This window comes from Ranitomeya imitator, chromosome 1 (genome assembly GCF_032444005.1).
Source record: "Ranitomeya imitator isolate aRanImi1 chromosome 1, aRanImi1.pri, whole genome shotgun sequence".
Lineage (NCBI taxonomy): Eukaryota > Metazoa > Chordata > Amphibia > Anura > Dendrobatidae > Ranitomeya > Ranitomeya imitator.
Genome location: NC_091282.1, coordinates 11,950,907 through 11,977,818, shown reverse-complemented (window position 1 = coordinate 11,977,818; position 26,912 = coordinate 11,950,907). Strand labels below are relative to the sequence as shown.

Below are 26,912 nucleotides of genomic sequence, written 5' to 3'. Positions count from 1 at the left end.
CTGTGAAGAGCACGGGGCGCCAGTTGCGAATTTGCCAATCCTGGTGTTCTGTGGCAAATGCCAAGCGTCCTGCACGGTGTTGGGCTGTGAAATCTCTACATTGTCCTGTGCCGAGATTACTTATCTGTGCATCATGAATCGTGGTCTGTGTTATAGGGGCCACTGAGACTCTTTACCCCGGGGCCCCGAAAACCTGGAGCCGGCCCTGTGTTCATCTCTATGTACTGGCTGATAACAGCGAGAACCAAAGAGCTGCACACAGCAAGGCGACCTACTAATCACATGACCGTGAGCGTGAGGTCACCACAGGTTCTTCATCCCATCACACCACTGAGCTCCGCCCCTGATCACATGACCGTGACATCACCACAGGTCCTTCAGATCATCCACCACAACAGATTTGTCCTGGAAAAGAGAAAATCTCATCTCCTAAATATTAACGAATATACAGAGAACCGCGCCCAGCAGAGGCCGAATGTACAGAGAGCGGGAGGCGGCTCAGTACTGAGCGAGAACCAGCACCTGAGTGACGGCAGCACCGAGGAGACGAGCGACAGAGACTCCGGTACAGGATCCATCAGTCACTGACGTCTGTAGATGTGATCGGAGCCTTAGTTACAGGATCCATCGGTCGTGGTCGGTGACGTCTTGTAGATGTGATCGGAGCCTTAGTTACAAGATCCATCGGTCGTGGTCGGTGACATCTTGTAGTTGTGATCGGAGCCTTAGTTACAAGATCCATCGGTCGTGGTCAGTGACGCCTTGTAGATGTGATCGGAGCCTTAGTTACAGGATCTATCGGTCGTGGTCACTGACGTCTTGTAGATGTGATCGGAGCCTTAGTTCCAGGATCCATCGGTCGTGGTCGGTGACATCTTGTAGATGTGATTGGAGCCTTAGTTACAAGATCTATCGGTCGTGGTCGGTGACATCTTGTAGATGTGATTGGAGCCTTAGTTCCAGGATCCATCGGTCGTGGTCGGTGACATCTTGTAGATGTGATTGGAGCCTTAGTTACAAGATCCATCGGTCGTGGTCACTGACGTCTTGTAGATGTGATCGGAGCCTTAGTTCCAGGATCCATCGGTCGTGGTCGGTGACATCTTGTAGATGTGATTGGAGCCTTAGTTACAAGATCTATCGGTCGTGGTCGGTGACATCTTGTAGATGTGATTGGAGCCTTAGTTCCAGGATCCATCGGTCGTGGTCGGTGACATCTTGTAGATGTGATTGGAGCCTTAGTTACAAGATCCATCGGTCGTGGTCGGTGACGTCTTCTAGATGTGATCGGAGCCTTAGTTACAGGATCCATCGGTTGTGGTCGGTGACATCTTGTAGATGTGGTCGGAGCCTTAGTTACAAGATCCATCGGTCGTGGTCGGTGACATCTTGTAGATGTGGTCGGAGCCTTAGTTACAAGATCCATCGGTCGTGGTCGGTGACATCTTGTAGATGGGCGGCACGGTGGCGCAGTGGTTAGCACAGCAGCCTTGCAGCGCTGGAGTCCTGGGTTCAAACCCCACCAAGGACAACATCTGCAAAGAGTTTGTATGTTCTCTCCGTGTTTGCGTGGGTTTCCTCCGGGCACTCCGGTTTCCTCCCACATTCCAAAGACATACTGATAGGGAATTTAGATTGTGAGCCCCATCGGGGACAGCAATGATAATGTGTGCAAAATGTAAAGCGCTGCGGAATATGTTAGCGCTATATAAAAATAAAGATTATTATTATTATTATTAGATGTGATCGGAGCTTTAGTTACAGGATCCATCGGTCGTGGTCGGTGACATCTTGTAGATGTGATCGGAGCCTTAGTTTCAAGATCCATCGGTCGTGGTCGGTGACATCTTGTAGATGTGATCGGAGCCTTAGTTACAAGATCCATCGGTCGTGGTCGGTGACGCCTTGTAGATGTGATCGGAGCCTTAGTTCCAGGATCCATCGGTCGTGGTCGGTGACGCCTTGTAGATGTGATCGGAGCCTTAGTTCCAGGATCCATCGGTCGTGGTCGGTGATGTCTTGTAGATGTGATTGGAGCCTTAGTTACAGGATCCATCGGTCGTGGTCGGTGACGCCTTGTAGATGTGATCGGAGCCTTAGTTCCAGGATCCATCGGTCGTGGTCGGTGACGTCTTGTAGATGTGATCGGAGCCTTAGTTGCAGGATCCATCGGTCGTGGTTGGTGATATCTTGTAGATGTGATCGGAGCCTTAGTTACAGGATCCATCGGTCAGTGATGTCTTGTAGATGTGATTGGAGCCTTAGTTACAGGATCCATCGGTCAGTGACGTCTTGTAGATGTGATCGGAGCCTTAGTTACAGAATCTATCGGTCATGGTCGGTGTCGTCTTGTAGATGTGATCGGAGCCTTAGTTACAGGATCCATCGGTCGTAGTTGGTGACGTCTTGTAGATGTGATCGGAGCCTTAGATACAGGATCCAGAAGTCGTGGTTGGTGACGTCTTGTAGATGTGATCGGAGCCTTAGTTACAGGATCCATCGTTCGTGGTTGGTGATATCTTGCAGATGTGATCGGAGCCTTAGTTACAGGATCCATCGGTCGTGGTCGGTGACGTCTTGTAGATGAGATCGGAGCCTTAGTTACAGGATCCATCGGTCGTGGTCGGTGACGTCTTGTAGATGTGATCGGAGCCTTAGTTACAGGATCCATCGTTCGTGGTTGGTGATATCTTGTAGATGTAATTGGAGCCTTAGTTACAGGATTCATCGGTCATGGTTGGTGATGTCTTGTAGATGTAATTGGAGCCTTAGTTACAGGATCCATCGGTCGTGGTTGGTGATGTCTTGTAGATGTAATTGGAGCCTTAGTTACAGGATCCATCGGTCGTGGTCGGTGACATCTTGTAGAGGTGATTGGAGTCTTAGTTATAGGATCCATCGGTTGTGGTCGGTGACGTCTTGTAGATGTGATCAGAGCCTTAGTTACAGGATCCATCGGTCATGGTCGGTGTCGTCTTGTAGTTGTGATCGAAGCCTTAGTTACAGGATTCATTGGTCGTAGTTGGTGTCGTCTTGTAGATGTGATCGGAGCCTTAGTTACAGGATCCATCGGTCGTGGTCGGTGATATCTTGTAGATGTGATCAGAGCCTTAGTTACAGGATCCATCGGTCGTGGTCGGTGTCGTCTTGTAGTTGTGATCGAAGCCTTAGTTACAGGATTCATTGGTCGTAGTTGGTGACGTCTTGTAGATGTGATCGAAGCCTTAGTTACAGGATCCATCGGTCATGGTCGGTGTCATCTTGTAGATGTGATCGGAGCCTTAGTTACAGGATCCATCGGTCGTGGTCGGTGACGTCTTGTAGATGTGATCGGAGCCTTAGTTACAGGATCCATTGGTCGGTGACGTCTTGTAGATGTGATCGGAGCCTTAGTTACAGGATCCATTGGTCGTGGTCGGTGACGTCTTGTAGATGTGATCGGAGCCTTAGTTACAGGATCCATCGTTCGTGGTCGGTGATATCTTGTAGATGTGATCGGAGCCTTAGTTACAGGATCCATCGTTCGTGGTTGGTGATATCTTGTAGATGTGATTGGAGCCTTAGTTACAGGATCCATCGGTCGTGGTCGGTGATGTCTTGTAGATGTGATCGGAGCCTTAGTTACATTGTCATATTCACTTCAGAATGAATGATAGAAATCCTGAAACCAGGGCAGCAGACGTCCTTTATTTTTGGTAACTCTATTAGTCCAGAAATATCAGCACGTTTTGGCCTCATAATGCCTTTATCTAGCCGTATAAATAGAGAGATTTGCATTCTGGATCTCACGTTATATTGTCTCATATATTTTTCATCTTCTCCTTCATCATGAAGACGCCGGCAGGACGAGATCCCTCCAGCTGATCCAGTGCTCATCCCTCCTCCTCCTGAATGACCCCGAGGATGGACGAGGACAGGGATGAGACCACCAGAAGATTATTCCACTTCGCCCTGGAGATCATCTCCCTGCTGAGCGGAGAGGTAACTCCTCTACATTTCTATCAGCTTTATTGTGTTCTGTGACAAGTCCGACATCCAGAATAGAGAGAAGGATTCTTTACTGTAAGAGCAGTGATTGTGTGGAGCTCTCTGCCCGGAGGAGTTGTCATGGGGATTCCCTATAAGAGTTGTAGAGGGGCCGGGATGTCTGTCCGGAGGGGAATAATATTCCCGGTTATGGCCCCAGATTACTGGAGACGGTTATTGATCCTGGGATTTCTACTGATTGTCAGATCTGGAGTCGGGAAGGAATTCTTCTCCCTAAGTGTCTCTCTCCATACACAGGATTACACAATAGTGAGGAAGACACCGGGGGACGGTGTGACTCCCATCATCCATCTCCAGGAGTCAGGAGGGCGGAGCCCGGGCCCCATCACAGAGCCTCCCCAGCACTCCCTGCTACATGAGAGGAACAAGAAGATCCTGGAGCTCAGCAACAAGATGATTGAGCTGCTGAGCGGAGAGGTGACTGCTGGGAGATTATACAGGACTGGAGGATTCTGGGTGATGAGCGGAGAGGTGACTGCTGGGACATTATACAGGACTGGAGGATTCTGGGTGATGAGCGGAGAGGTGACTGCTGGGACATTATACAGCACTGGAGGATTCTGGGTGATGAGCGGAGAGGTGGCTGCTGGGACATTATACAGGACTGGAGGATTCTGGGTGATTAGCGGAGAGGTGACTGCTGGGACATTATACGGCACTGGAGGATTCTGGGTGATGGGCGGAGAGGTGACTGCTGGGACATTATACAGCACTGGAGAATTCTGGGTGATGAGCGGAGAGGTGACTGCTGGGACATTATACAGCACTGGAGGATTCTGGGTGATGACGGTGTGGCTGTTGTCAGGTTCCTATAAGGTGTCAGGACGTCGCTGTCTATCTCTCCATGGAGGAGTGGGAGTATCTAGAAGGACACCAGGATCGGTACCAGGATGTGATGATGGAGGAGCTCCGGCCTCTTACACCACGAGGTGAGAGGCTCCTTGTTGGCTCCGGTGGATGTGATGACGTCTCTCCGGCGTCGTCCTATAATAGATGATTTTTCTCCAGATTTGCTCCGGTTTTCTCTACATTTTCTCCGTCTGACAACAGCTTTCATTTCCTGATTATTTCCTTCTGATCTGTGAGTCGCGGTTTCTCCGCTGTTGTTTCGTCTTCATCAGTCTTGAGTCTTCGTCCTTCTTCTTTCAGAATCTTTCTCCTTCCTCTTTCAGAATCTTTCTCCTTCCTTAGAGCCTCGGTCACATTTTCTCTGCAGATGTCCCGTCCTTCTGTCCGTTCTCTCCTGTGAGTTCTTTCCCTAAGTCTGTCGTGGATTGTTACTCAGCAGGGTCGGGGTTAATTTACAGCTGATTTTCCCCCTAATCCGCTGTCGCTCGTCCGTCCCTCAGAATCTCATCATCGGTCGTGGTCGGCGTCCGGCTCCTCCTTCTTGGCTGACACTTGTGTGCTCCATGGGAAATAAGATATGCAAATTTCCTCTCCCCAGATACAGAGAAGGGTCTCTAGCGCCTCCTATAGGACGCAGCAATCCTAGGAATCAATATCAATGTTTCAGCCTCATCCTGATGGGGCAAATTTCCATTTTTGCATTATTTTCTTCCCGTCCTCCATAAGACATAACATTTGAGACGTTTGAGATCTTGTGTTTTTTTGCATCATGGATTTTTCATTTTACCGTATAATGAGCTGAAAATCAGGAAAAAAAATTACAGATGAGACTAAACTGTAAATAAAAAGAAAAAAAAATTCATTTCCACATTTATTTTTCGGGTTTAGTTTCTCGGCATTTATTGGTCGGTAAGAACGACCTCGCTGTGATTTTCTGGGTCAGTTATGGTGACACCAATCTTGTGTGTGGTTTTATATATTTTCCGGATTATAATATCAGCCGTTTCCCTGAGACCGATCACTTTATCTTCCGTTATCGGAGCGGTGTGACGGCTTCTCTTCTTGAATGCAGCGCTGACCTTTAGGGATCATTTTGGGGCATCTGTGACTTTTTGATCGGTGTGTTTTCATTGCATCTTTGGGGAGGTGTTTGTGATGTGTTTACTGTGTGGGATAAATTCTCATGTGACGATGACAAATATGTTTGTTGATACATTTATTTTTTTATCTCATTCTTGGAAACAAAGTAAAACTAATGGGGACTTTAACCTGAGATCCTGTTCATACCGGACGTCATAGGAAAACCTTGGCGGCAGAGACAGGGGTCTTCTTGAGGCCACAGACAGACATAGCCGGCTCTTATGCCTGAGCTGGCTGTCAGTCAGTGCCGGCTCTAATGCTGAGCTGGCTGTCAGTCAGTGCCGGCTCTATACACTGAGCAGTGACTGTAGCTGCTTCAGCCAAAACTCTGACTGGAAGCCGAACGCTGCTGAGTGGGTCTAAAGTTAATTTATTCTTACTGCTGACACCGGACAGGTTCAATATCTTATTAACCTGCCGGTTAACCCCATGTCTGCAGGTAATTACCATTATTTTACATGACACGTTCCCTTTAAATGGCACTGTCATGTTGTCGGCAGCAGTCAAGTGGTTCAACAGCAGCAATCTGAGCTCGCTCCACAGACGCGCACCTGACATCCTCCATGCATGAACATAGGATATCAGGAAGGGGTTAACAAGCTTTATCACATGACGTCAGAATGCACGGACGGGGTGTCCTAGCCTCAAGGGCTAAACGACTGCAAAATGTCAGGGGGTCCGCTCTTAAGGTACCGTCACACTGAACGATATCGCTAGCGATCTGTGACGTTGCAGCGTCCTGGCTAGCGATATCGTTCAGTTTGACACGCAGCAGCGATCTGGATCCTGCTGTGACATCGTTGGTCGGAGCAGAAAGTCCAGAACTTTATTTTGTCGCTGGACTCCCTGCAGACATCGCTGAATCGGCGTGTGTGACGCCGATTCAGCGATGTCTTCACTGGTAACCAGGGTAAACATCGGGTTACTAAGCGCAGGGCCGCGCTTAGTAACCCGATATTTACCCTGGTTACCAGCGTAAAAGTAAAAAAAAACCAAACACTACATACTTACATTCCGCTGTCTGTCCCCCGGCGTTCTGCTTCTCTGCACTGTGAGCGCCGGTCAGCCGGAAAGCACAGCGGTGACGTCACCATTCTGCTTTCCGGCCGCTGTGCTTACACAGTGCAGAGAAGCAGAACACCGGGGGACAGACAGCGGAAGGTAAGTATGTAGTGTTTTTTTTTTTTTACTTTTACGCTGGTAACCAGGGTAAACATTGGGTTACTAAGCACGGCCCTGCGCTTAGCAACCCGATGTTTACCCTGGTTACCGGCATTGTTGGTCGCTGGAGAGCTGTCTGTGTGACAGCTCTCCAGCGACCAAACAGCGGCGCTGCAGCGATCCGGATCGTTGTCGGTATCGCTGCAGCGTCGCTAAATGTGAAGGTACCTTTACTCTTCATGGGGTTTGAGCAGAACGATATAAGAGGGATGATGATGCAGGTGTTGGCCCCGCAGGGACATCGGGCCGCACAATGCTGGTAATAATCAGTGTAAGTCTCCCGTAAAGGGTTGTTCGTTCAGTACAATATGTATTTTGGGGTTTTCTGTGGAATCTGACCAGACAATCTCTCCTTGGCTCCCCGTGTATATCAGTAAGCGCCCATGATCCCGGTGTCTGCTCTCTAGTTGTCCTTTCTGCACATTGATCGGCAATAACCGCTGCGTACCGGGGGCTCCACACAACACCGTCCTCCCGCGCACTTGCTGCCTGTTTTACTCTTTATATTGAGGCAGATGTTGAGATTTGTCTCTCTTTAAAAAAGAATAAAAACGCAGTAATTTGTCTATTAACAGGAGGACGGCAGGTTCTCTCCTTTTAGTGTTCCCAGAGGATCCTGTCCAGGAGGAGGGAGGCCGTGTCCTCATGGTGACATCATGAGCTCTCAGAAAACAATCACTGGTAAATGGTGACCGTCCTTCCCCCAATCTCCATAACGGTGAATTAGGAGAGAAGAAACCGCTGGATAGAAATGTGGAGCTTTCTCCAGCTCCTCTGTGGTTCCATCCCTGGTGGAGAGGAAACTTGGAGAAGTTGTGTTTCTTAGTGCGGCTCCTCCATCTGACTGACGAGGGTCTTCTCTGTCCTCCTCCTCAGGGTCCTCATCCTCCGAGTGCAGAGCAGAGAACATTAGGCTTTGTCCTCGCTGATTATCACTTCATACTTGGGGCCACAATGTGCTGGGACCTCGGTACCGGTGGAGAGGACCACAACAATGTAATTTAGTCCCTGATACATAAACCTAGAATTACCGGTTCCGAGAGACATTTCCTTTAACCCCTTTACCCCCAAGGGTGGTTTGCACGTTAATGACCGGCCAATTTTTACAATTCTGACCACTGTCCCTTTATGAGGTTATAACTCTGGAGCTTCCATGGATCCCGGTGATTCTGACAGTGTTTTCTTGTGACATAATGTACTTCATGATAGTGGTAACATCTCTTTCATATGACTTACATTTATTTATGAAAAAAACTGAAATTTGGCGAAAATTTAAAAATGTTTGCAATTTTCCAACTTTTAATTTTTGTGCCCTTAAATCACAGAGATATGACACATAAAATACTTAATAAGTAACATTTCCCACATGTCTACTTTACATCAGCACAATTGTGGAACCACATTTTTTTTTGTTAGGGAGTTATAAGGGTTAATATTTGACCAGCAATTTCTCATTTTTACAACAACATTTTTTTTTTTAGGGACCACATCACATTTGAAGTCATTTTGAGGGGTCTATATGATAGAAAATAATGAAGTGTGACACCATTCTAAAAACTGCACCCCTCAAGGTGCTCAAAACCACATTCAAGAAGTTTATTAACCCTTCAGGTGCTTCACAGGAATTTTTGGAATGTTTAAAAAAAATGAACATTTAACTTTTTTTCACAAAAAAATTACTTCAGCTCCAATTTGTTTTATTTTACCAACGGTAACAGGAGAAAATGGACCCCAAACATTGTTGTACAATTTGTCCTGAGTACGCCGATATGCCGTACGTCTCCCGGCAGCAAAGTATCATGGCAGTTAAAGTATCGTGAAGTGCAGTTATTTAAACGGCCGTTAGTCACGGCAGGAGTCAGGACCCCACTCTATGTCGCTGTCTCTTTTGGGTATGTCTGCTGAGTAAGCACTTCTTATTACTTGGACCTAGTTTTTTATTAGCCCATCTTACTCCTTCACCGTGTTTACATACGCCCTTACAGTGTTTGCTCCACTAATCCTCACTCTCCTTTGCTGACACACACTAAAAGACGCTTTTTATTGCAAAAAATAGTTTTTGCGTCTTCACATTTTGAGAGCTATAATTTTTCCATATTTTGGTCCACAGAGTCATGTGAGGTCTTGTTTTTTACGGGACGAGTTGACGTTTTTATTGGTAACATTTTCGGGCACGTGACATTTTTTTGATCGCTTTTTATTCTGATTTTTGTGAGGCAGAATGAAGAAAAACCAGCTATTCATGAATTTCTTTTTGGGGGGGGGCGTTTATACCGTTCCGCGTTTGGTAAAATTGATAAAGCAGTTTTATTCGAGTCAGAACAATTACAGTGACACCTCATTTATATCATTTTTTTATGTTTTGGCGCTTTTATACAATAAAAACTATTTTATAGAAAAAATAATTATTTTTGCATCACTTTATTCTGAGGACTATAACTTTTTTATTTTTTTGCTGATGTTGCTGTATGGCGGCTCGTTTTTTTGCAGGACAAGATGACGTTTTCAGCGGTACCATGGTTATTGATATCCGTCTTTTTGATCGCGTGTTATTCCACTTTTTGTTCGGCGGTATGATAATAAAGCGTTGTTTTTTGCCTCATTTTTTTTTTACGGCGTTCACTGAGGGGGTTAACTAGTGAAACAGTTTTATAGGTCTGGTCGTTACGGACGCGGCGATACTAAATATGTGTACTTTTATTTTTTTATTATTTAGATAAAGACATGTATTTATGGGAACAATATATATATATTTTTATTTAGGAATTTTTTATTATCTAATATCTAAATATTTTTTTTTTTAACTTTATAACGTTGTCCCAGGGGGGACACCACGCTATAGGGCCAGATCGCTGATCTGACACTTTGCACAGCACTGTGTCAGATCAGCGATCTGACAGGCAGGGCTGCAGGCTTACCAGTGCCTGCTCTGAGCAGGCGCTTGTATGCCACCTCCCTGCAGGACCCGGATGCAGCCCCGCGGCCATTTTAGATCCGAGGCCTGCAGGGCGGAGACGCTCGGTACAAGGTGAGCACATCGCCTTGTACTGAGGGTCTCAGGGAAGCACGCAGGGATCCCCCTCCCTGCGCAATGCTTCCCTATACCCCTGGAATGCTGCGATCATGTTTGATCACAGTGTTTCGGGGGTTAATGTGCCAGGAGCGGTCCGTGACTGCTCCTGGCACATAGTGCCGGCTGTCAGCTGCGATAGTCAGCTGACACCTGGCCGTGCTCCCCCCATGAGCGCGGCCGATTGCATATGACGTACTATCCCATCACTGGGGATTAATTCCCAGGTCACCAGGGCCATATTTGCCACTAGGCACTTGAGGGCACGTGCCTAGGGCGGGGCGATGTGAGAGGGCGGCACCTGAGCAAGTTTTAAAAAAAAAAAATTTTTTTTTAGGTCCGGGGTCACCCCAACCAACCACCCACCTCAGCCCCGGCTGCTGCGGGGGGAGGGGGTCTCGGGCGCAGGGCCGCCCGCTATCAGGGCATTACTTGTTAGTGCATCTGGCGTCCAGAAATGAGTGCTGTACCTTTAAGCAGCAGCAGGCAGGCCCAAGTGCATCATGGTCCTGACGCCGGTCATGTGACATGCTGCGCGCTCTTCTTAATGTAGGAGCAGACTGCAGAGCTGAGCAGCATGTCATGTTTGTTGGAGAAGATACTGAAGTCGGCGATGAGCAGGGAAAGGAGGCGGGCAGTGTGAGAGGAAGCTGCAGAGAGGAGTGAGGTGAGAGAGGAGACGGGAGTCTGCTGATGTGAGTGAGGACGGGGGAGAATATGAGAGGCTGGAGAGGAGATGAGAGGGGAGGCTGCTGAGGAGAGGCTGGTGAGGGGAGGCTGCTAGGGGGAGGATATGAGAGGCAGGAGATGAGAGGGGAGGCTGCTAAGGGGAGAGGAGAGGCTGGTGAGGGGAGGCTGCTAGGGGGAGGATATGAGAGGCTTGAGAGGAGATGAGAGGGGAGGCTGCTGAGGAGAGGAGAGGCTGGTGAGGGGAGGCTGCTAGGGGGAGGATGTGAAAGGCTGGAGAGATGAGAGGGGAGGCTGCTAAGGGGAGAGGAGAGGCTGGTGAGGGGAGGCTGCTAAGGGGAGAGGAGAGGCTGGAGAGGAGATGAGAGGGGAGGCTGCTAAGGGGAGAGGAGAGGCTGGTGAGAGGAGGCTGCTAGGGGCAGGATATGAGAGGCTGGAGAGGAGATGAGAGGGGAGGCTGCTAGGGGGAGGATATGAGAGGCTGGAGAGGAGATGAGAGGGGAGGCTGCTAAGGGGAGAGGAGAGGCTGGTGAGGGGAGGCTGCTAAGGGGAGGATATAAGAGGCTGGAGATGAGAGGGGAGGCTGGTGAGGGGAGGCTGCTAAGGGGAGGATATGAGAGGCTGGAGAGGAGATGAGAGGGGAGGCTGCTAAGGGGTGAGGAGAGGCTGGTGAGGGGAGGCTGCTAGGGGGAGGATATGAGAGGCTGGAGGGGAGATGAGAGGGGAGGCTGCTAAGGGGAGGATATGAGAGGCTGGAGAGGAGATGAGAGGGGAGGCTGGTGAGGGCAGGCTGCTAGGGGGAGGATATGAGAGGCTGGAGAGGAGATGAGTGGGGAGGCTGCTAAGGGGAGAGGAGAGGCTGGTGAGGGGAGGCTGCTAAGGGGAGGATATGAGAGGCTGGAGAGGAGATGAGAGGGGACGCTGGTGAGGGCAGACTGCTAGGGGGAGGATATGAGAGGCTGGAGAGGAGATGAGAGGGGAGGCTGCTAAGGGGAGAGGAGAGGCTGGTGAGGGGAGGCTGCTAAGGGGAGGATATAAGAGGCTGGAGATGAGAGGGGAGGCTGGTGAGGGGAGGCTGCTAAGGGGAGGATATGAGAGGCTGGAGAGGAGATGAGAGGGGAGGCTGCTAAGGGGTGAGGAGAGGCTGGTGAGGGGAGGCTGCTAGGGGGAGGATATGAGAGGCTGGAGAGGAGATGAGAGGGGAGGCTGGTGAGGGCAGGCTGCTAGGGGGAGGATATGAGAGGCTGGAGAGGAGATGAGTGGGGAGGCTGCTAAGGGGAGAGGAGAGGCTGGTGAGGGGAGGCTGCTAAGGGGAGGATATGAGAGGCTGGAGAGGAGATGAGAGGGGACGCTGGTGAGGGCAGACTGCTAGGGGGAGGATATGAGAGGATGGAGAGGAGATGAGAGGGGAGGCTGCTATGGGGAGAGGAGAGGCTGGTGAGGGGAGGCTGCTAAGGGGAGCATATGAGAGGCTGGAGAGGAGATGAGAGGGGAGGCTGCTAAGGGGTGAGGAGAGGCTGGTGAGGGGAGGCTGCTAGGGGGAGGATATGAGAGGCTGGAGAGATGAGAGGGGAGGCTGCTAAGAGGAGAGGCTGGTGAGGGGAGGCTGCTAAGGGGAGGATATGAGAGGGAGGAGAGGAGAGGCTGGTGAGGGCAGGCTGCTAGGGGGAGGATATGAGAGGCTGGAGAGGAGATGAGAGGGGAAGCTGCTAAGAGGAGAGGCTGGTGAGGGGAGGCTGCTAAGGGGAGGATATGAGAGGCTGGAGAGGAGATGAGGGGAGGCTGCTAAGGGGTGAGGAGAGGCTGGTGAGGGGAGGCTTCTAGGGGGAGGATATGAGAGGCTGGAGAGTTGAGAGGGGAGGCTGCTAAGGGGAGAGGAGAGGCTGGTGAGAGGAGGCTGCTAAGGGGAGGATATGAGAGGCTGGAGAGGAGATGAGAGGAGAGGCTGGTGAGGGCAGGCTGCTAGGGGGAGGATATGAGAGGCTGGAGAGGAGATGAGAGGGGAGGCTAGTAAGGGGAAAGGAGAGGCTGGTGAGGGGAGGCTGCTAAGAGGAGGATATGAGAGGCTGGAGAGGAGATGAGAGGGGATGCTGCTAAGGGGAGAGGCTGGTGAGGGCAGGCTGCTAGAGGGAGGATATGAGAGGCTGGAGAGGAGATGAGAGGGGAGGCTGCTAAGGGGAGAGGATGGTGAGGGCAGGCTGCTATGGGGAGGACATGAGAGGCTGGAGAGGAGATGAGAGGGGAGGATGCTAAGGGGAGAGGCTGGTGAGGGGAGGATATGAGAGGCTGGAGAGGAGATGAGAGGGGAGGCTGCTAAGGGGAGAGGAGAGGCTGGTGAGGGGAGGCTGCTAAGGGGAGGATATGAGAGGCTGGAGAGGAGATGAAAGGGGAGGCTGGAGAGGAGAGGCTGCTGAGGAGAGGAGAGGCTGGTGAGGAGATGAGAGGCTGGTGAGGGGAGGCTGGTGAGGAGAGGGGAGGCTGCTGGTGAGGGGAGGCTGGTGAGGAGAGGGGAGGCTGGTGAGAGGGGAGGCTGCTGAGGAGAGGAGATGAGAGGCTGGTGAGGAGATGGGAGGCTGGTGAGGAGAGGAGAGGCTGTGAGGAGATGAGAGGCTGCTGATGAGAGGGTGAGGAGATGAGAGGCTGCTGAAGAGAGGGGAGGCTGTTGAGGGGAGGCTGCTGAGGAGAGGCTGGAGAGGGGAGGCTGGTGGGGAGAGGAGATGAGAGGCTGCTGGTGAGGGGAGGCTGGTGAGGAGATGGGAGGCTGGTGAGGGGAGGAGATGGGAGGCTGCTGAGGAGATGGGAGGCTTCTGAGATGAGAGGCTGCTGAGGAGAGCAGATAAGAGGCTGCTGAGGAGAGGAGATGAGAGGGGAGGCTGCTGAGGAGATGAGAGGCTGGTGAGGAGAGGAGAGGCTGGTGAGGGGAGGCTGCTGAGGAGAGGTGAGGCTGGTGAGGAGATGAGAGGCTGGTGAGATGAGAGGCTGCTGGGGAGGCTGCATTCAGCTGGTGGAGGCTGCTTACGGGAGTGAGGAGAGGCTGTTGAGGGAAGTCTGCGTCCTGCATCCAACAGGGTGAGGCTGAAGAGGGGCTTCACTTCAGAAATCTGTCAAACCTTGCAACCATGGCAGAATCAACTGACCATGTAATGTATATGAGATCCGCCAGATTCTCACATGACAACTGGAAAGGTTTGCTTTGGCTACTTTCACATCAGCGATTTTCTCCGTTCTCGGCAGATACTGCAGTTTTTCCGCATCTGCCACGTAACGTATCAGTTACGGGCCGGCAACTCTGCGTTCGGCCTCATTCATTCCCTATGGGACTTGCGGACATGTGCGGCACTTGAGGTTTTGCACTTGAGGCGAGACAAAAAAACACTGCTAGCAGCATTTTTTTTTCCTGTTGCTGCAAGTACCGCATTTGCAGGATCGCGGCAAAACCGCAAGTGCCGCTCATGTCCGCAAGTCCCATAGGGTATGAATGAGGCCGAACGCACTGTTGCCGTAAGTGATCTGTTACGGATGCGGAAAAACTGCCGCAAATGTCAAAAATCGCTGATGTTAAAGTAGTCTAAGTCACTGCCGATAGTGTCATACTCGCCAATGGGGGAGGCAGCACGAAAAGTGCCTAGAGCAGCAGAAACTCTAAATACGGCCCTGCAGGTCACCTTGACGGGATAGTACAGCATATGGGATTAAGGGGTTAATGGTATATAACAGTGCCTGCTGAATGTTTGCTAAATTCATTTGTTGCATTGTATTACGTACTTACTGCTGTACATCCATTCTGGGGTCACAGGAGATATTATCTGGTGCAAGGTGTTACAGCATATGGTTGTAGACAGACCCGGTGCCTTTGATCATGTAACCTCCCCTGGTGTGTTGGCCAATTGCTAATTTATCCCAAATAAGGTCCCACAATCCCTCTCACCTGATGCTCTACTTTGTCTTATAAATTTAGTAGCATTCCAGGGGGGCACGCGTCTCCCGGCAGCAAAGTATCACGGCAGTTAAAGTATTGTGAAGTGCAGTTACTTCAACGGCAGTTAGTCACGGCAGGAGTCAGGACCTCACTCTGTCGCTGTCTCTTTTGGGTATGTCTACTGAGTAAGCACTTCTTATTACTTGGACCTAGCTTTTTTATTAGCCCATCTTACTCCTTCACCATGTTTACATATGCCCTTACAGTGTTTGCTCCACTAATCCTGACTCGCCTTTGCTGTCCTCAAACCCCAGCACCCTCTAACCAAATAATCATCTCCCCTTCCCTCTTTCCTCCCCACCTGTCCTCATCTGCTGACCTGCTCCTCAACCTCAAATCTGTCCTAATAAAACACAAAACAAGTCGGCCACTCTCCTTCTCCCACCTGGTCTCCCTTTCTCTGCTTCTCCTCACTGCTGGTGACATATCTCCCAACCCTGGACGCCCACAGCTTATACCTCCCATTACTACCCCCTCCTACTGCTCCCTATCTAATATGTACTACCGCAATCTTTCCAACTAAAACCTGTGCCCCTGATGCCCACCCCCCTGCTCCCTCTCTCTGGAACACTCTGGAATGCCCGATCAATCTGCAATAAGCTACATTTGATTAATGACCTCTTTTTCTCTCACAAGCTCACCTTCCTCGGCCTCACAGAAACATGGCTAATACCCTCTGACACAGCCTCCCCTGCTGCGCTGTGTTATGGCGGCCTCCACTTCACCCACACCACTCGGCCCGGCAACAAACATGGGGGAGGAGTGGGTCTTCTCCTTTCTTCAAACTGCACCTTTAACCCAATCCCACCTCTACCCTCCCTTATCCTCCCCTCTTTTGAAGTCCACTCTGTCCGCATCTACTCTCCCTCCAACCTCCAAGTGGCCATCATATACCGACCTCCGGGCCCGTCCACTGCCTTTATTGACCAATTCTTCACCTGGCTTCTTCACTTTCTCTCTGCTGACATTCCCACTATCATCATGGGTGACTTCAACATCCCCGATGATATTCTTCAGTCCACAGCCTCCAAACTTCTGTCCCTTACTTCATCTTTTCGACTTAGTGGTTCTCCTCAGCCACCCATACAGACGGACATACATTAGGCCTGGTCTTCACCTGTCTCTGCTCTCTATCTAACTTCACCACCTCCCCTCTCCCTCTATCCAACAACCATCTGCTCACTTTGTCATCCCTGTCCTCCTCACCGGCCATCCATGTCCAGCAAAATGCGCACCCCCACAGAAACCTTGCACACCTAGACACCCACACACTCTCTGACTCCATCCTACCACTGGCATCCATATCCTCACTCCACGACACAGAGAGTGCTGCTGCTTTCTACAATGCCACTCTTGCATCAGCTATTGACACGGTTGCCCCTCTCGTTCATGGCAGAGTGCGACGTATCAATAGACAACCCTGGCACAATAACACCACTAAAAAGCTCCGGCAAGTGACCAGTGTTGCAGAGCGGCATTGGAAGAAAACACATTCACAAGATGACTTTTAATAATAATAATAATAATAATCTTTATTTTTATATAGCATATATAACATAGCATATATAACATATATATATATATATATATAACATATTACGCAGCGCTTTACAGTTTTGCACACATTATCATCGCTGGGGCTAGGGCTCACAATCTAAATTCCCTAACAGTATGTCTTTGGAATGTGGGAGGAAACCGGAGTGCCCGGAGGAAACCCACGCAAACACGGAGAGAACATACAAACTCTTTGCAGATGTTGTCCTTGGTGGGATTCGAACCCAGGACTCCAGCGCTGCAAGGCTGCAGTGCTAACCACTAAGCCACCGTACTGCCCTGACTTCACTGCATTCAAACAGGCAACACTCACTTTTAAATCTGCTCTCATCTCTGCTAAACAGGTCTACTTCACAACCCTCATATCTTCCCTGTTATGAAAGGCAATTCAGTATCACAATGGACATGGAGGTCAGAGCACATACAGTGATCTGACAATAACCCAAAATAATAGAACGAGCTCTGAGACGTGGGAACTCTGCAGACCGCAATCCCTGATCCTCTCCAAACACAACTAGAGGCAGCCGTGGATTGCGCCTAACGCTCCCTATGCAACTCGGCACAGCCTGAGAAACTAACTAGCCTGAAGATAGAAAAATAAGCCTACCTTGCCTCAGAGAAATACCCCAAAGGAAAAGGCAGCCCCCCACATATAATGACTGTGAGTAAGATGAAAAGACAAACGTAGGGATGAAAAAGATTCAGCAAAGTGAGGCCCGATATTCTAGACAGAACGAGGATAGGAAAGATAACCTTGCGGTCTACACAAAACCCTAAAGAAAACCACGCAAAGGGGGCAAAAAGACCCTCCGTACCGAACTATCGGCACGGAGGTACACCCTTTGCGTCCCAGAGCTTCCAGCAAAACAAATAGACAAGCTGGACAGAAAAAATAGCAAACAAATAGCAAAGAAGCACTTAGCTATGCAGAGCAGCAGGCCACAGGAATGATCCAGAGAAAAAACAAGTCCAACACTGGAACATTGACAGGAAGCATGAATCAAAGCATTAGGTGGGGTTAAGTAGAGAAGCACCTAACGACCTCACCAGATCACCTGAGGGAGGAAACTCAGAAGCAGCAGTACCAGTTTCCTCCACAAACGGAAGCTCCCAGAGAGAATCAGCCGAAGTACCACTTGTGACCACAGGAGGGAGCTCTGCCACAGAATTCACAACAGTACCCCCCCTTGAGGAGGGGTCACCGAACCCTCACCAGAGCCCCCAGGCCGACCAGGATGAGCCACATGAAAGGCACGAACAAGATCGGGAGCATGGACATCAGAGGCAAAAACCCAGGAATTATCCTCCTGAGCATAACCCTTCCATTTAACCAGATACTGGAGTTTCCGACTTGAAATACGAGAATCCAAAATCTTCTCCACAATATACTCCAATTCCCCCTCCACCAAAACCGGGGCAGGAGGGTCAACAGATGGAACCATAGGTGCCACGTATCTCCGCAACAATGACCTATGGAAGACGTTATGTATGGAAAAAGAATCTGGGAGGGTCAGACGAAAAGACACAGGATTAATAACCTCAGAAATCCTATAAGGACCAATGAAACGAGGTTTAAACTTCGGAGAGGAAACCTTCATAGGAATATGACGAGAAGATAACCAAACCAGATCCCCAACACGAAGTCGGGGACCCACACGGCGTCTGCGATTAGCGAAACGTTGAGCCTTCTCCTGGGACAAGGTCAAATTGTCCACTACATGAGTCCAAATCTGCTGCAACCTGTCCACCACAGTATCCACACCAGGACAGTCCGAAGACTCAACCTGCCCTGAAGAGAAATGAGGATGGAACCCAGAGTTGCAGAAAAACGGTGAAACCAAGGTAGCCGAGCTGGCCCGATTATTAAGGGCGAACTCAGCCAAAGGCAAAAAGGACACCCAGTCATCCTGATCAGCAGAAACAAAGCATCTCAGATATGTTTCCAAGGTCTGATTGGTTCGTTCGGTCTGGCCATTAGTCTGAGGATGAAAAGCCGAGGAAAAAGACAAGTCAATGCCCATCCTACCACAAAAGGCTCGCCAAAACCTCGAAACAAACTGGGAACCTCTGTCAGAAACGATATTCTCTGGAATGCCATGCAAACGAACCACATGCTGGAAGAACAATGGCACCAAATCAGAGGAGGAAGGCAATTTGGACAAGGGTACCAGATGGACCATCTTAGAAAAGCGATCACAGACCACCCAAATGACTGACATCTTTTGAGAGACGGGAAGATCTGAAATAAAATCCATAGAGATATGTGTCCAAGGTCTCTTCGGGACCGGCAAGGGCAAAAGCAACCCACTGGCACGAGAACAGCAGGGCTTAGCCCGAGCACAAATCCCACAGGACTGCACAAAAGTACGCACATCCCGCGACAGAGATGGCCACCAAAAGGATCTAGCCACTAACTCTCTGGTACCAAAGATTCCAGGATGACCAGCCAACACCGAACAATGAACTTCAGAGATCACTTTATTTGTCCACCTATCCGGGACAAACAGTTTCTCCACTGGACAACGATCAGGTTTATTAGCCTGAAATTTTTGCAGCACCCGCCGCAAATCAGGGGAGATGGCAGACACAATTACTCCTTCCTTGAGGATACCCGCCGGCTCAGATAAACCCGGAGAGTCGGGCACAAAACTCCTAGACAGAGCATCCGCCTTCACATTTTTAGAGCCCGGAAGGTACGAAATCACAAAGTCAAAACGGGCGAAAAACAGTGACCAACGAGCCTGTCTAGGATTCAAACGCTTAGCAGACTCGAGATAAGTCAAGTTCTTATGATCAGTCAATACCACCACGCGATGCTTAGCTCCTTCAAGCCAATGACGCCACTCCTCGAATGCCCACTTCATGGCCAGCAACTCTCGGTTGCCCACATCATAATTCCGCTCAGCAGGCGAAAACTTCCTGGAAAAAAAAGCGCATGGTTTCATCACTGAACAATCAGAACCTCTCTGCGACAAAACAGCCCCTGCTCCAATCTCAGAAGCATCAACCTCGACCTGGAACGGAAGAGAAACATCTGGTTGGCACAACACAGGGGCAGAAGAAAAACGACGCTTCAACTCTTGAAAAGCTTCCACAGCAGCAGAAGACCAATTGACCAAATCAGCACCCTTCTTGGTCAAATCGGTCAATGGTTTGGCAATACTAGAAAAATTGCAGATGAAGCGACGATAAAAATTAGCAAATCCCAGGAACTTTTGCAGACTTTTCAGAGATGTCGGCTGAGTCCAATCATGGATGGCTTGGACCTTAACAGGATCCATCTCGATAGTAGAAGGGGAAAAGATGAACCCCAAAAATGAAACCTTCTGCACACCAAAGAGACACTTTGATCCCTTCACAAACAAAGAATTAGCACGCAGGACCTGAAAAACCGTTCTGACCTGTTTCACATGAGACTCCCAATCATCCGAGAAGATCAAAATATCATCCAAGTACACAATCAGGAATTTATCCAGGTAATCTCGGAAGATGTCATGCATAAAGGACTGAAACACTGATGGAGCATTGGCAAGTCCGAATGGCATCACTAGATACTCAAAATGACCCTCGGGCGTATTAAATGCAGTTTTCCATTCATCGCCTCGCTTAATACGCACCAGATTATACGCACCACGAAGATCAATCTTGGTGAACCAACCAGCCCCCTTAATCCGAGCAAACAAATCAGATAACAAAGGCAAGGGGTACTGAAATTTAACAGTGATCTTATTAAGAAGGCGATAATCTATACAAGGTCTCAGCGAACCATCCTTTTTGGCTACAAAAAAGAACCCTGCTCCTAATGGCGACGATGACGGGCGAATATGCCCCTTCTCCAGGGATTCCTTCACATAACTGCGCATAGCGGTGTGCTCAGGCACGGATAAATTAAACAGTCGACCTTTTGGGAATTTACTACCAGGAATCAAATTGATAGCACAATCACAATCCCTATGCGGAGGTAGGGCATCGGACTTGGGCTCATCAAATACATCCCGGTAATCAGACAAGAATTCTGGAACCTCAGAAGGGGTGGATGACAAAATTGACAAAAATGGAACATCACCATGTACCCCCTGACAACCCCAGCTGGACACCGACATGGATTTCCAATCCAATACTGGATTATGGGATTGTAGCCATGGCAACCCCAACACGACCACATCATGCAGATTATGCAACACCAGAAAGCGAATAACCTCCTGATGTGCAGGAGCCATGCACATGGTCAGCTGGGTCCAGTATTGAGGCTTATTCTTGGCCAAAGGCGTAGCATCAATTCCTCTCAATGGAATAGGACACTGCAAGGGCTCCAAGAAAAACCCACAACGCTTAGAATATTCCAAGTCCATCAAATTCAGGGCAGCGCCTGAATCCACAAACGCCATGACAGAATACGATGACAAAGAGCAGATCAAGGTAACGGACAGAAGAAATTTTGACTGTACCGTACCAATGGTGGCAGACCTAGCGAACCGCTTAGTGCGCTTAGGACAATCCGAGATAGCATGAGTGGAATCACCACAGTTGAAACACAGCCCATTCAGACGTCTGTGTTCTTGCCGTTCAACTCTGGTCAAAGTCCTATCGCACTGCATAGGCTCAGGTTTAAGCTCAGGTAATACCGCCAAATGGTGCACAGATTTACGCTCACGCAAGCGTCGACCGATCTGAATAGCCAAAGACATAGACTCATTCAAACCAGCAGGCATAGGAAATCCCACCATGACATCCTTAAGGGCTTCAGAGAGACCCTTTCTGAACATAGCTGCCAGCGCAGATTCGTTCCATTGAGTGAGCACTGACATTTTCTAAATTTCTGGCAATATACCTCTATCTCATCCTGACCCTGACAAAGAGCCAGCAAATTCTTTTCTGCCTGATCCACTAAATTAGGCTCATCGTACAGCAATCCGAGCGCCAGGAAAAACGCATTGATATTACTTAATGCAGGATCTCCTGGCGCAAGAGAAAATGCCCAGTCCTGAGGGTCGCCGCGCAAAAAAATAATAATCAAAACCTGTTGAACTGGATCACCAGAGGAACGAGGTTTCAAGGCCAGAAATAACTTACAATTATTTTTGAAACTCAGAAACTTAGTTCTATCTCCAAAAAAACAAATCAGGAATAGGAATTCTTGGTTCTAACATAGATTTCTGATCAATAGTGTCTTGAATCTTTTGTACTCTTGCCGAGAGCTGATCCACAAATGAAGACAGACTTCTAATGTCCATCGCTACACCTGTGTACTGAACCACCCAAATGTCTAGGGGAAAAAAAAGACAAAACACAATGCCAAGAAAAAAAAATGGTCTCAGAACTTTTTTTTTCCCTCTATTGAGAATCATTAGTACTTTTGGCTTCCTGTACTGTTATGAAAGGCAATTCAGTATCACAATGGACATGGAGGTCAGAGCACATACAGTGATCTGACAATAACCCAAAATAATAGAACGAGCTCTGAGACGTGGGAACTCTGCAGACCGCAATCCCTGATCCTCTCCAAACACAACTAGAGGCAGCCGTGGATTGCGCCTAACGCTTCCTATGCAACTCGGCACAGCCTGAGAAACTAACTAGCCTGAAGATAGAAAAATAAGCCTACCTTGCCTCAGAGAAATACCCCAAAGGAAAAGGCAGCCCCCCACTTATAATGACTGTGAGTAAGATGAAAAGACAAACGTAGGGATGAAAAAGATTCAGCAAAGTGAGGCCCGATATTCTAGACAGAACGAGGATAGGAAAGATAACTTTGCGGTCTACACAAAACCCTAAAGAAAACCACGCAAAGGGGGCAAAAAGACCCTCCGTACCGAACTAACGGCACGGAGGTACACCCTTTGCGTCCCAGAGCTTCCAGCAAAACAAATAGACAAGCTGGACAGAAAAAACAGCAAACAAATAGCAAAGAAGCACTTAGCTATGCAGAGCAGCAGGCCACAGGAATGATCCAGGGAAAAACAAGTCCAACACTGGAACATTGACAGGAAGCATGAATCAAAGCATTAGGTGGGGTTAAGTAGAGAAGCACCTAACGACCTCACCAGATCACCTGAGGGAGGAAACTCAGAAGCAGCAGTACCAGTTTCCTCCACAAACGGAAGCTCCCAGAGAGAATCAGCCGAAGTACCACTTGTGACCACAGGAGGGAGCTCTGCCACAGAATTCACAACACTTCCCTATCCTTCAACCCCAGTTATTCAAAACCTTTAACTGCCTCCTCTGCCCCCCACGGCCCCCTCCAACCTCCCTCATCTCTGCTGAGGACTTTGCCACACAGTTTAAAAATAAGATCGACCAAACAAGGCAAATGTTCATTGTTCAACCACCACAACCCCTTTGTTTACCAGACCAATGCCCAAACCCCATAATCTCCCTATCCAACATCACTGAAGGGGGACTTAATTGTCTCCTCTCCAAATCGCACCTCACCACCTGTACGCTTGACCCCATCCCACCTCCTCCTCCCCAACATCACCACCACTCTTATCCCATGCCTAACCCACCTCTTCAACCTATCACTAACTTCTGGCACCTTCCCTTCTGCTTTCAAACATGCCACAATCATGCCTTCAAACATGCCACAATCATGCCTATCCTTAAAAGCCAACCATCGATCCAACTGCTATGTCCAGCTATCGCCCAATATCGCTGCTCCCATTTGCTTCCAAACTCCTAGAGTAGCACGTCCGTGCTGAACTTTCCTCCCACCTCTCATCTAACTTTCTCTTTGACAATCTACAATCTGGTTTCCGCCCCATCACTCAACTAAGACAGCCCTGACCAAAAACACTAACGACTTACCTACAGCCAAAGCTAACGGACAATACTCTGTACTCCTCCTTCTAGACCTGTCCTCTGCTTTCGACACGGTTGACCACTGCCTCCTACTATAGATCCTTTCCTCCTTTGGCATCAAAGACCTCGCCCTATCCTGGATCTCATCATACCTTTCCAACCGCACATTCAGCATCTCCCACTCTCACGCTACCTCCTCATCCCACCCCCTCTCTGTTGGAGTCCCCCAAGGCTCTGTTCTAGGACCCCTACTCTTAATCTATACACTTGGCCTGGGACAACTCATAAAGTCCCATGGATTCCAGTACCAATTTTATGGTCATGACACATAGATCTACCTTTCTGGCTCAGACGTCACCTCTCTGCTGTCCCCTTCTCATGTACAGCACCATGGAATCAATGGTGCTATATAAATAAATAATAATAGTAATATATATAGACAGATACATGGCAGGTCATGTATTAAGTCTGTGTGTCCCACAGATGGATCCAGGAGGAGAAATCCACCAGAGAGATGTCCCTGTCCTCTGTATCCCCAGGACTGTCCGGAGGAGAATCACAACATCCCGGAGGATCATCAGGTAGATGGTGCTGAGCCCTGTACCGGATCTGTTATGATTAGGTGGCCTTGGAGCAGCATGAAAACCTTCACTGGAGTAAGTGGCCACTATACTGACCGCAAACCCTGATCTTATCACCGCAACTAGAAGTAGCCGTGGGGTGTGCCTAACAAAACCTAGACACCTCGACACAGCCGGAGGACTAAATACCCCTAAAGATGGAAATAGGAAAACTATCTTGCCTCAGAGTAGACCCCCAAAGGATAGGCAGCCCCCCACAAATAATGACTGTGAGTTGGAGAGGAAAAGACACACGCAGGCAGAAAACAGGCTTAGCAAATGAGGCCACTTCTAGCTAAATAGAAAAGGACAGGACATGATACTAAGCGGTCAGCATAAAAAATACAAAAATATCCACAGCAGAAAATACAAAACTCCACCACCTAACTAAAGATGTGGAGAGTATATCTGCAACTCCAGAGAATCCAACCAGACTGAGAAAAACAACTGACACTGTCTAAGCTGGACAAATAGAAACAAAAGATCAGCACTGAAAATAAGCACACAACATGTGTGCCTCAGAAAAATAAACAGACACTTATCTTTGCTGAATTGGCAGATAAGCAGGAGAGGCCAGGCAGAGATCCAACACTTCCAAAGAAACATTGACAACTGGCCAGGACTAAAGAGTCCTGCAAAGCTAAATAGCCCAGTCAGAATTGCAATTAGCGGATACACCTGTCCAAGACTGCAGCCCAGAGACAACTGCATTACCATCAACAACCACCGGAGGGAGCCCAAAAGCAGAATTCACAACACGGATCTGTATATGGGGGGACATTTCTGATTGAGGTCATAGATGTCACAGATTTTGATGGTTTCTTGTATTGTGCTGATTGTTACATCTGATATATCAGGAGGAAGATCCGACTAAGAATAAAGTGAAGGAAGAGACAGAAGAAGAAGCGATGGTGAGGGGGGATCAGCCATGTGTGAGTGATGGGAAGGAGGAGATTCCGGGAGATGTTTCCCCAGGTATGTAATAATGACAGGCAGGTGATGATGATGATGAGCAACGTCTGATGATGAACAGCATGTAATGATGATGACCGGCGTGTGATGATGATAACCGACTTGTGATGATCGTATCCGGCATATGATGATGATGACTGGCGTTTGATGATGATGACCGGTGTGTGATATTGTGTGGAATCTCCGGTGCAGTGAAGCTTTATCCGCTGTCCACATCACAGCAGAAGTGTCCGGTGATGGCGCGGCTGCTCCTGTAGAGTCCGGCGGTGCAATAATGAATAATGGATCCGCCTTCACACCTCTTCTTATTGGTTTAGGAAGCACAGATTTAGTTTTCCTTTACCTTTGTTAATATTCCTTCCATCCTTTCCGTCCATATTTTTCTTCTACAAGTCCCGTTCTACCATATAAATGACTGAGCTTGTGATTCAGACGGAACCTCTGACGGAAGATTCCCTATAATAAGGCAGATAGAGACACTGTGGACGCCATAGAACCGGTGATCCGGCCGTGTCAAGTGTCCATAAAAGTGATGTTGGCCACAGTTTTGTGCATCTTTGAAAAGACCAACAATGCTGAACAAAGGCCAAACAGTAACTGTGCTGCTTCATTAGTGATTGGATACCTCGAGGTTTCGTCTGGATTAGGGTTGAGCGAAATGGATCGGTCATTTTCATAAGTCGCCGACTTTTGGCAAAGTCGGGTTTCATGAAACCCGACCCGATCACTGTGTGGGGTCGGCCACGCGGTCTGCGACCTTCGCGCCAAAGTCGTGTTTCATATGACGCGTTCAGCGCCATTTCTCAGCCAATGAAGGTGGACGCAGAGTGAGGGCAGCGTGATGACATAGGTCTCAGTCCCCACCATCTTAGAGAAGGGCATTGCAGTGATTGGCTTGCTTTCTGCTGCATCACATGGGCTATAAAGGGGCGTGCACGCAGACCGCCATCTTACTGCTGCCGATCTGAGTATAGGGAGAGGTTGCTGCAGCTTCGTCAGAAGCAGGGATAGCGTTAAGATACCTTCACACTGAACGATATCGCTAGCGATCCGTGACGTTGCAGCGTCCTGGATAGCGATATCGTTCAGTTTGACACGCAGCAGCGATCAGAATCCTGCTGTGATATCGTTGGTCGGAGCTAGGAGGCCAGAACTTTATTTCGTCGCTGGATCTCCCACAGACATCACTGAATAGGCGTGTGTGACGCCGATTCAGAGATGTATTCACTGGTAACCAGGGTAAACATCGGGTTACTAAGCGCAGGGCCGCGCTTAGTAACCCGATATTTACCCTGGTTACCAGCGTAAAAGTTAAAAAAAACAAACACTACATACTTACTTTCCGCTGTCTGTCCCCCGCTGTGCTTCTCTGCATTGTGAGCGCCGGCCAGCCGGAAAGCAGAGCGGTGACGTCACCATTCTGCTTTCCGGCAGAGTGTGTTAAAACCAAAAACAGTTGGAGGACAGCGTGGCCATACAGTTAAAGTAACTAAGTGTGCAATGCCTGAAAAGGTATCCGATAGTAGGAAGAGTGAAGTCTGGCATTTTTTTAAACAAGATCCGAATGATCAGTGCCAAGTGATCTGTAAGAAATGCTCAAGGACCTTTAGCAGAGGTCGGAATGTCAAAAATGTAAATACAAGTTGCATGCGTAGACATTTAACCACCATGCACTTGCAAGCCTGGACTAACTACTAGTGTTGAGCGATACCTTCCGATATCGGAAAGTATCGGTATCGGATTGGATCGGCCGATATTCAAAAAATATCGAATATCGCCGATACCGATACCAGATACCAATGCAAGTCAATGGGACCAAAATATCGGAATTAAAATAAACCCTTTCTTTCCTTGTAGGTTCATTCTACATGAAGGAAAACAACTAAGAATAATGCAGGATGTATTTGGGGAGGTGGCGGAGACATTAAAGGCATAGAGGTTTAGCCCAATCAAATAGAATAGCATGATTTTTTTT

At 48.9% G+C, this 26,912-nt stretch overlaps 2 protein-coding genes across 2 annotated transcripts in view; both read left to right on the top strand.

Annotated features, from left to right (window-relative positions):
- Positions 1–26,912, top strand: part of LOC138657437 (zinc finger protein ZFP2-like) — a 492,419-nt gene that overhangs the window by 112,047 nt on the left and 353,460 nt on the right. The gene's annotated exons all lie outside the window — the stretch shown is intronic.
- LOC138657462 (uncharacterized) lies at positions 346–5,313 on the top strand. The gene is made up of 3 exons (XM_069745258.1): positions 346–565; positions 3,835–3,981; positions 4,285–5,313. Exons 2-3 carry the CDS (start codon positions 3,892–3,894, stop codon positions 4,978–4,980), a joined length of 786 nt encoding a protein of 261 aa, XP_069601359.1. The 5' UTR covers positions 346–565; positions 3,835–3,891; the 3' UTR covers positions 4,981–5,313.

What these genes read in the sequence shown, in the direction of transcription:
- LOC138657462 (XM_069745258.1), top strand. Translation starts at nt 3,892, where the DNA reads ATGACCCCGAGGATGGACGAGGACAGGGATGAGACCACCAGAAGATTA. An exon ending in TCTCCCTGCTGAGCGGAGAG is followed by an intron (nt 3,982 to 4,284) that starts GTAACTCCTCTA and finishes CTCCATACACAG; the next exon opens with GATTACACAATAGTGAGGAA.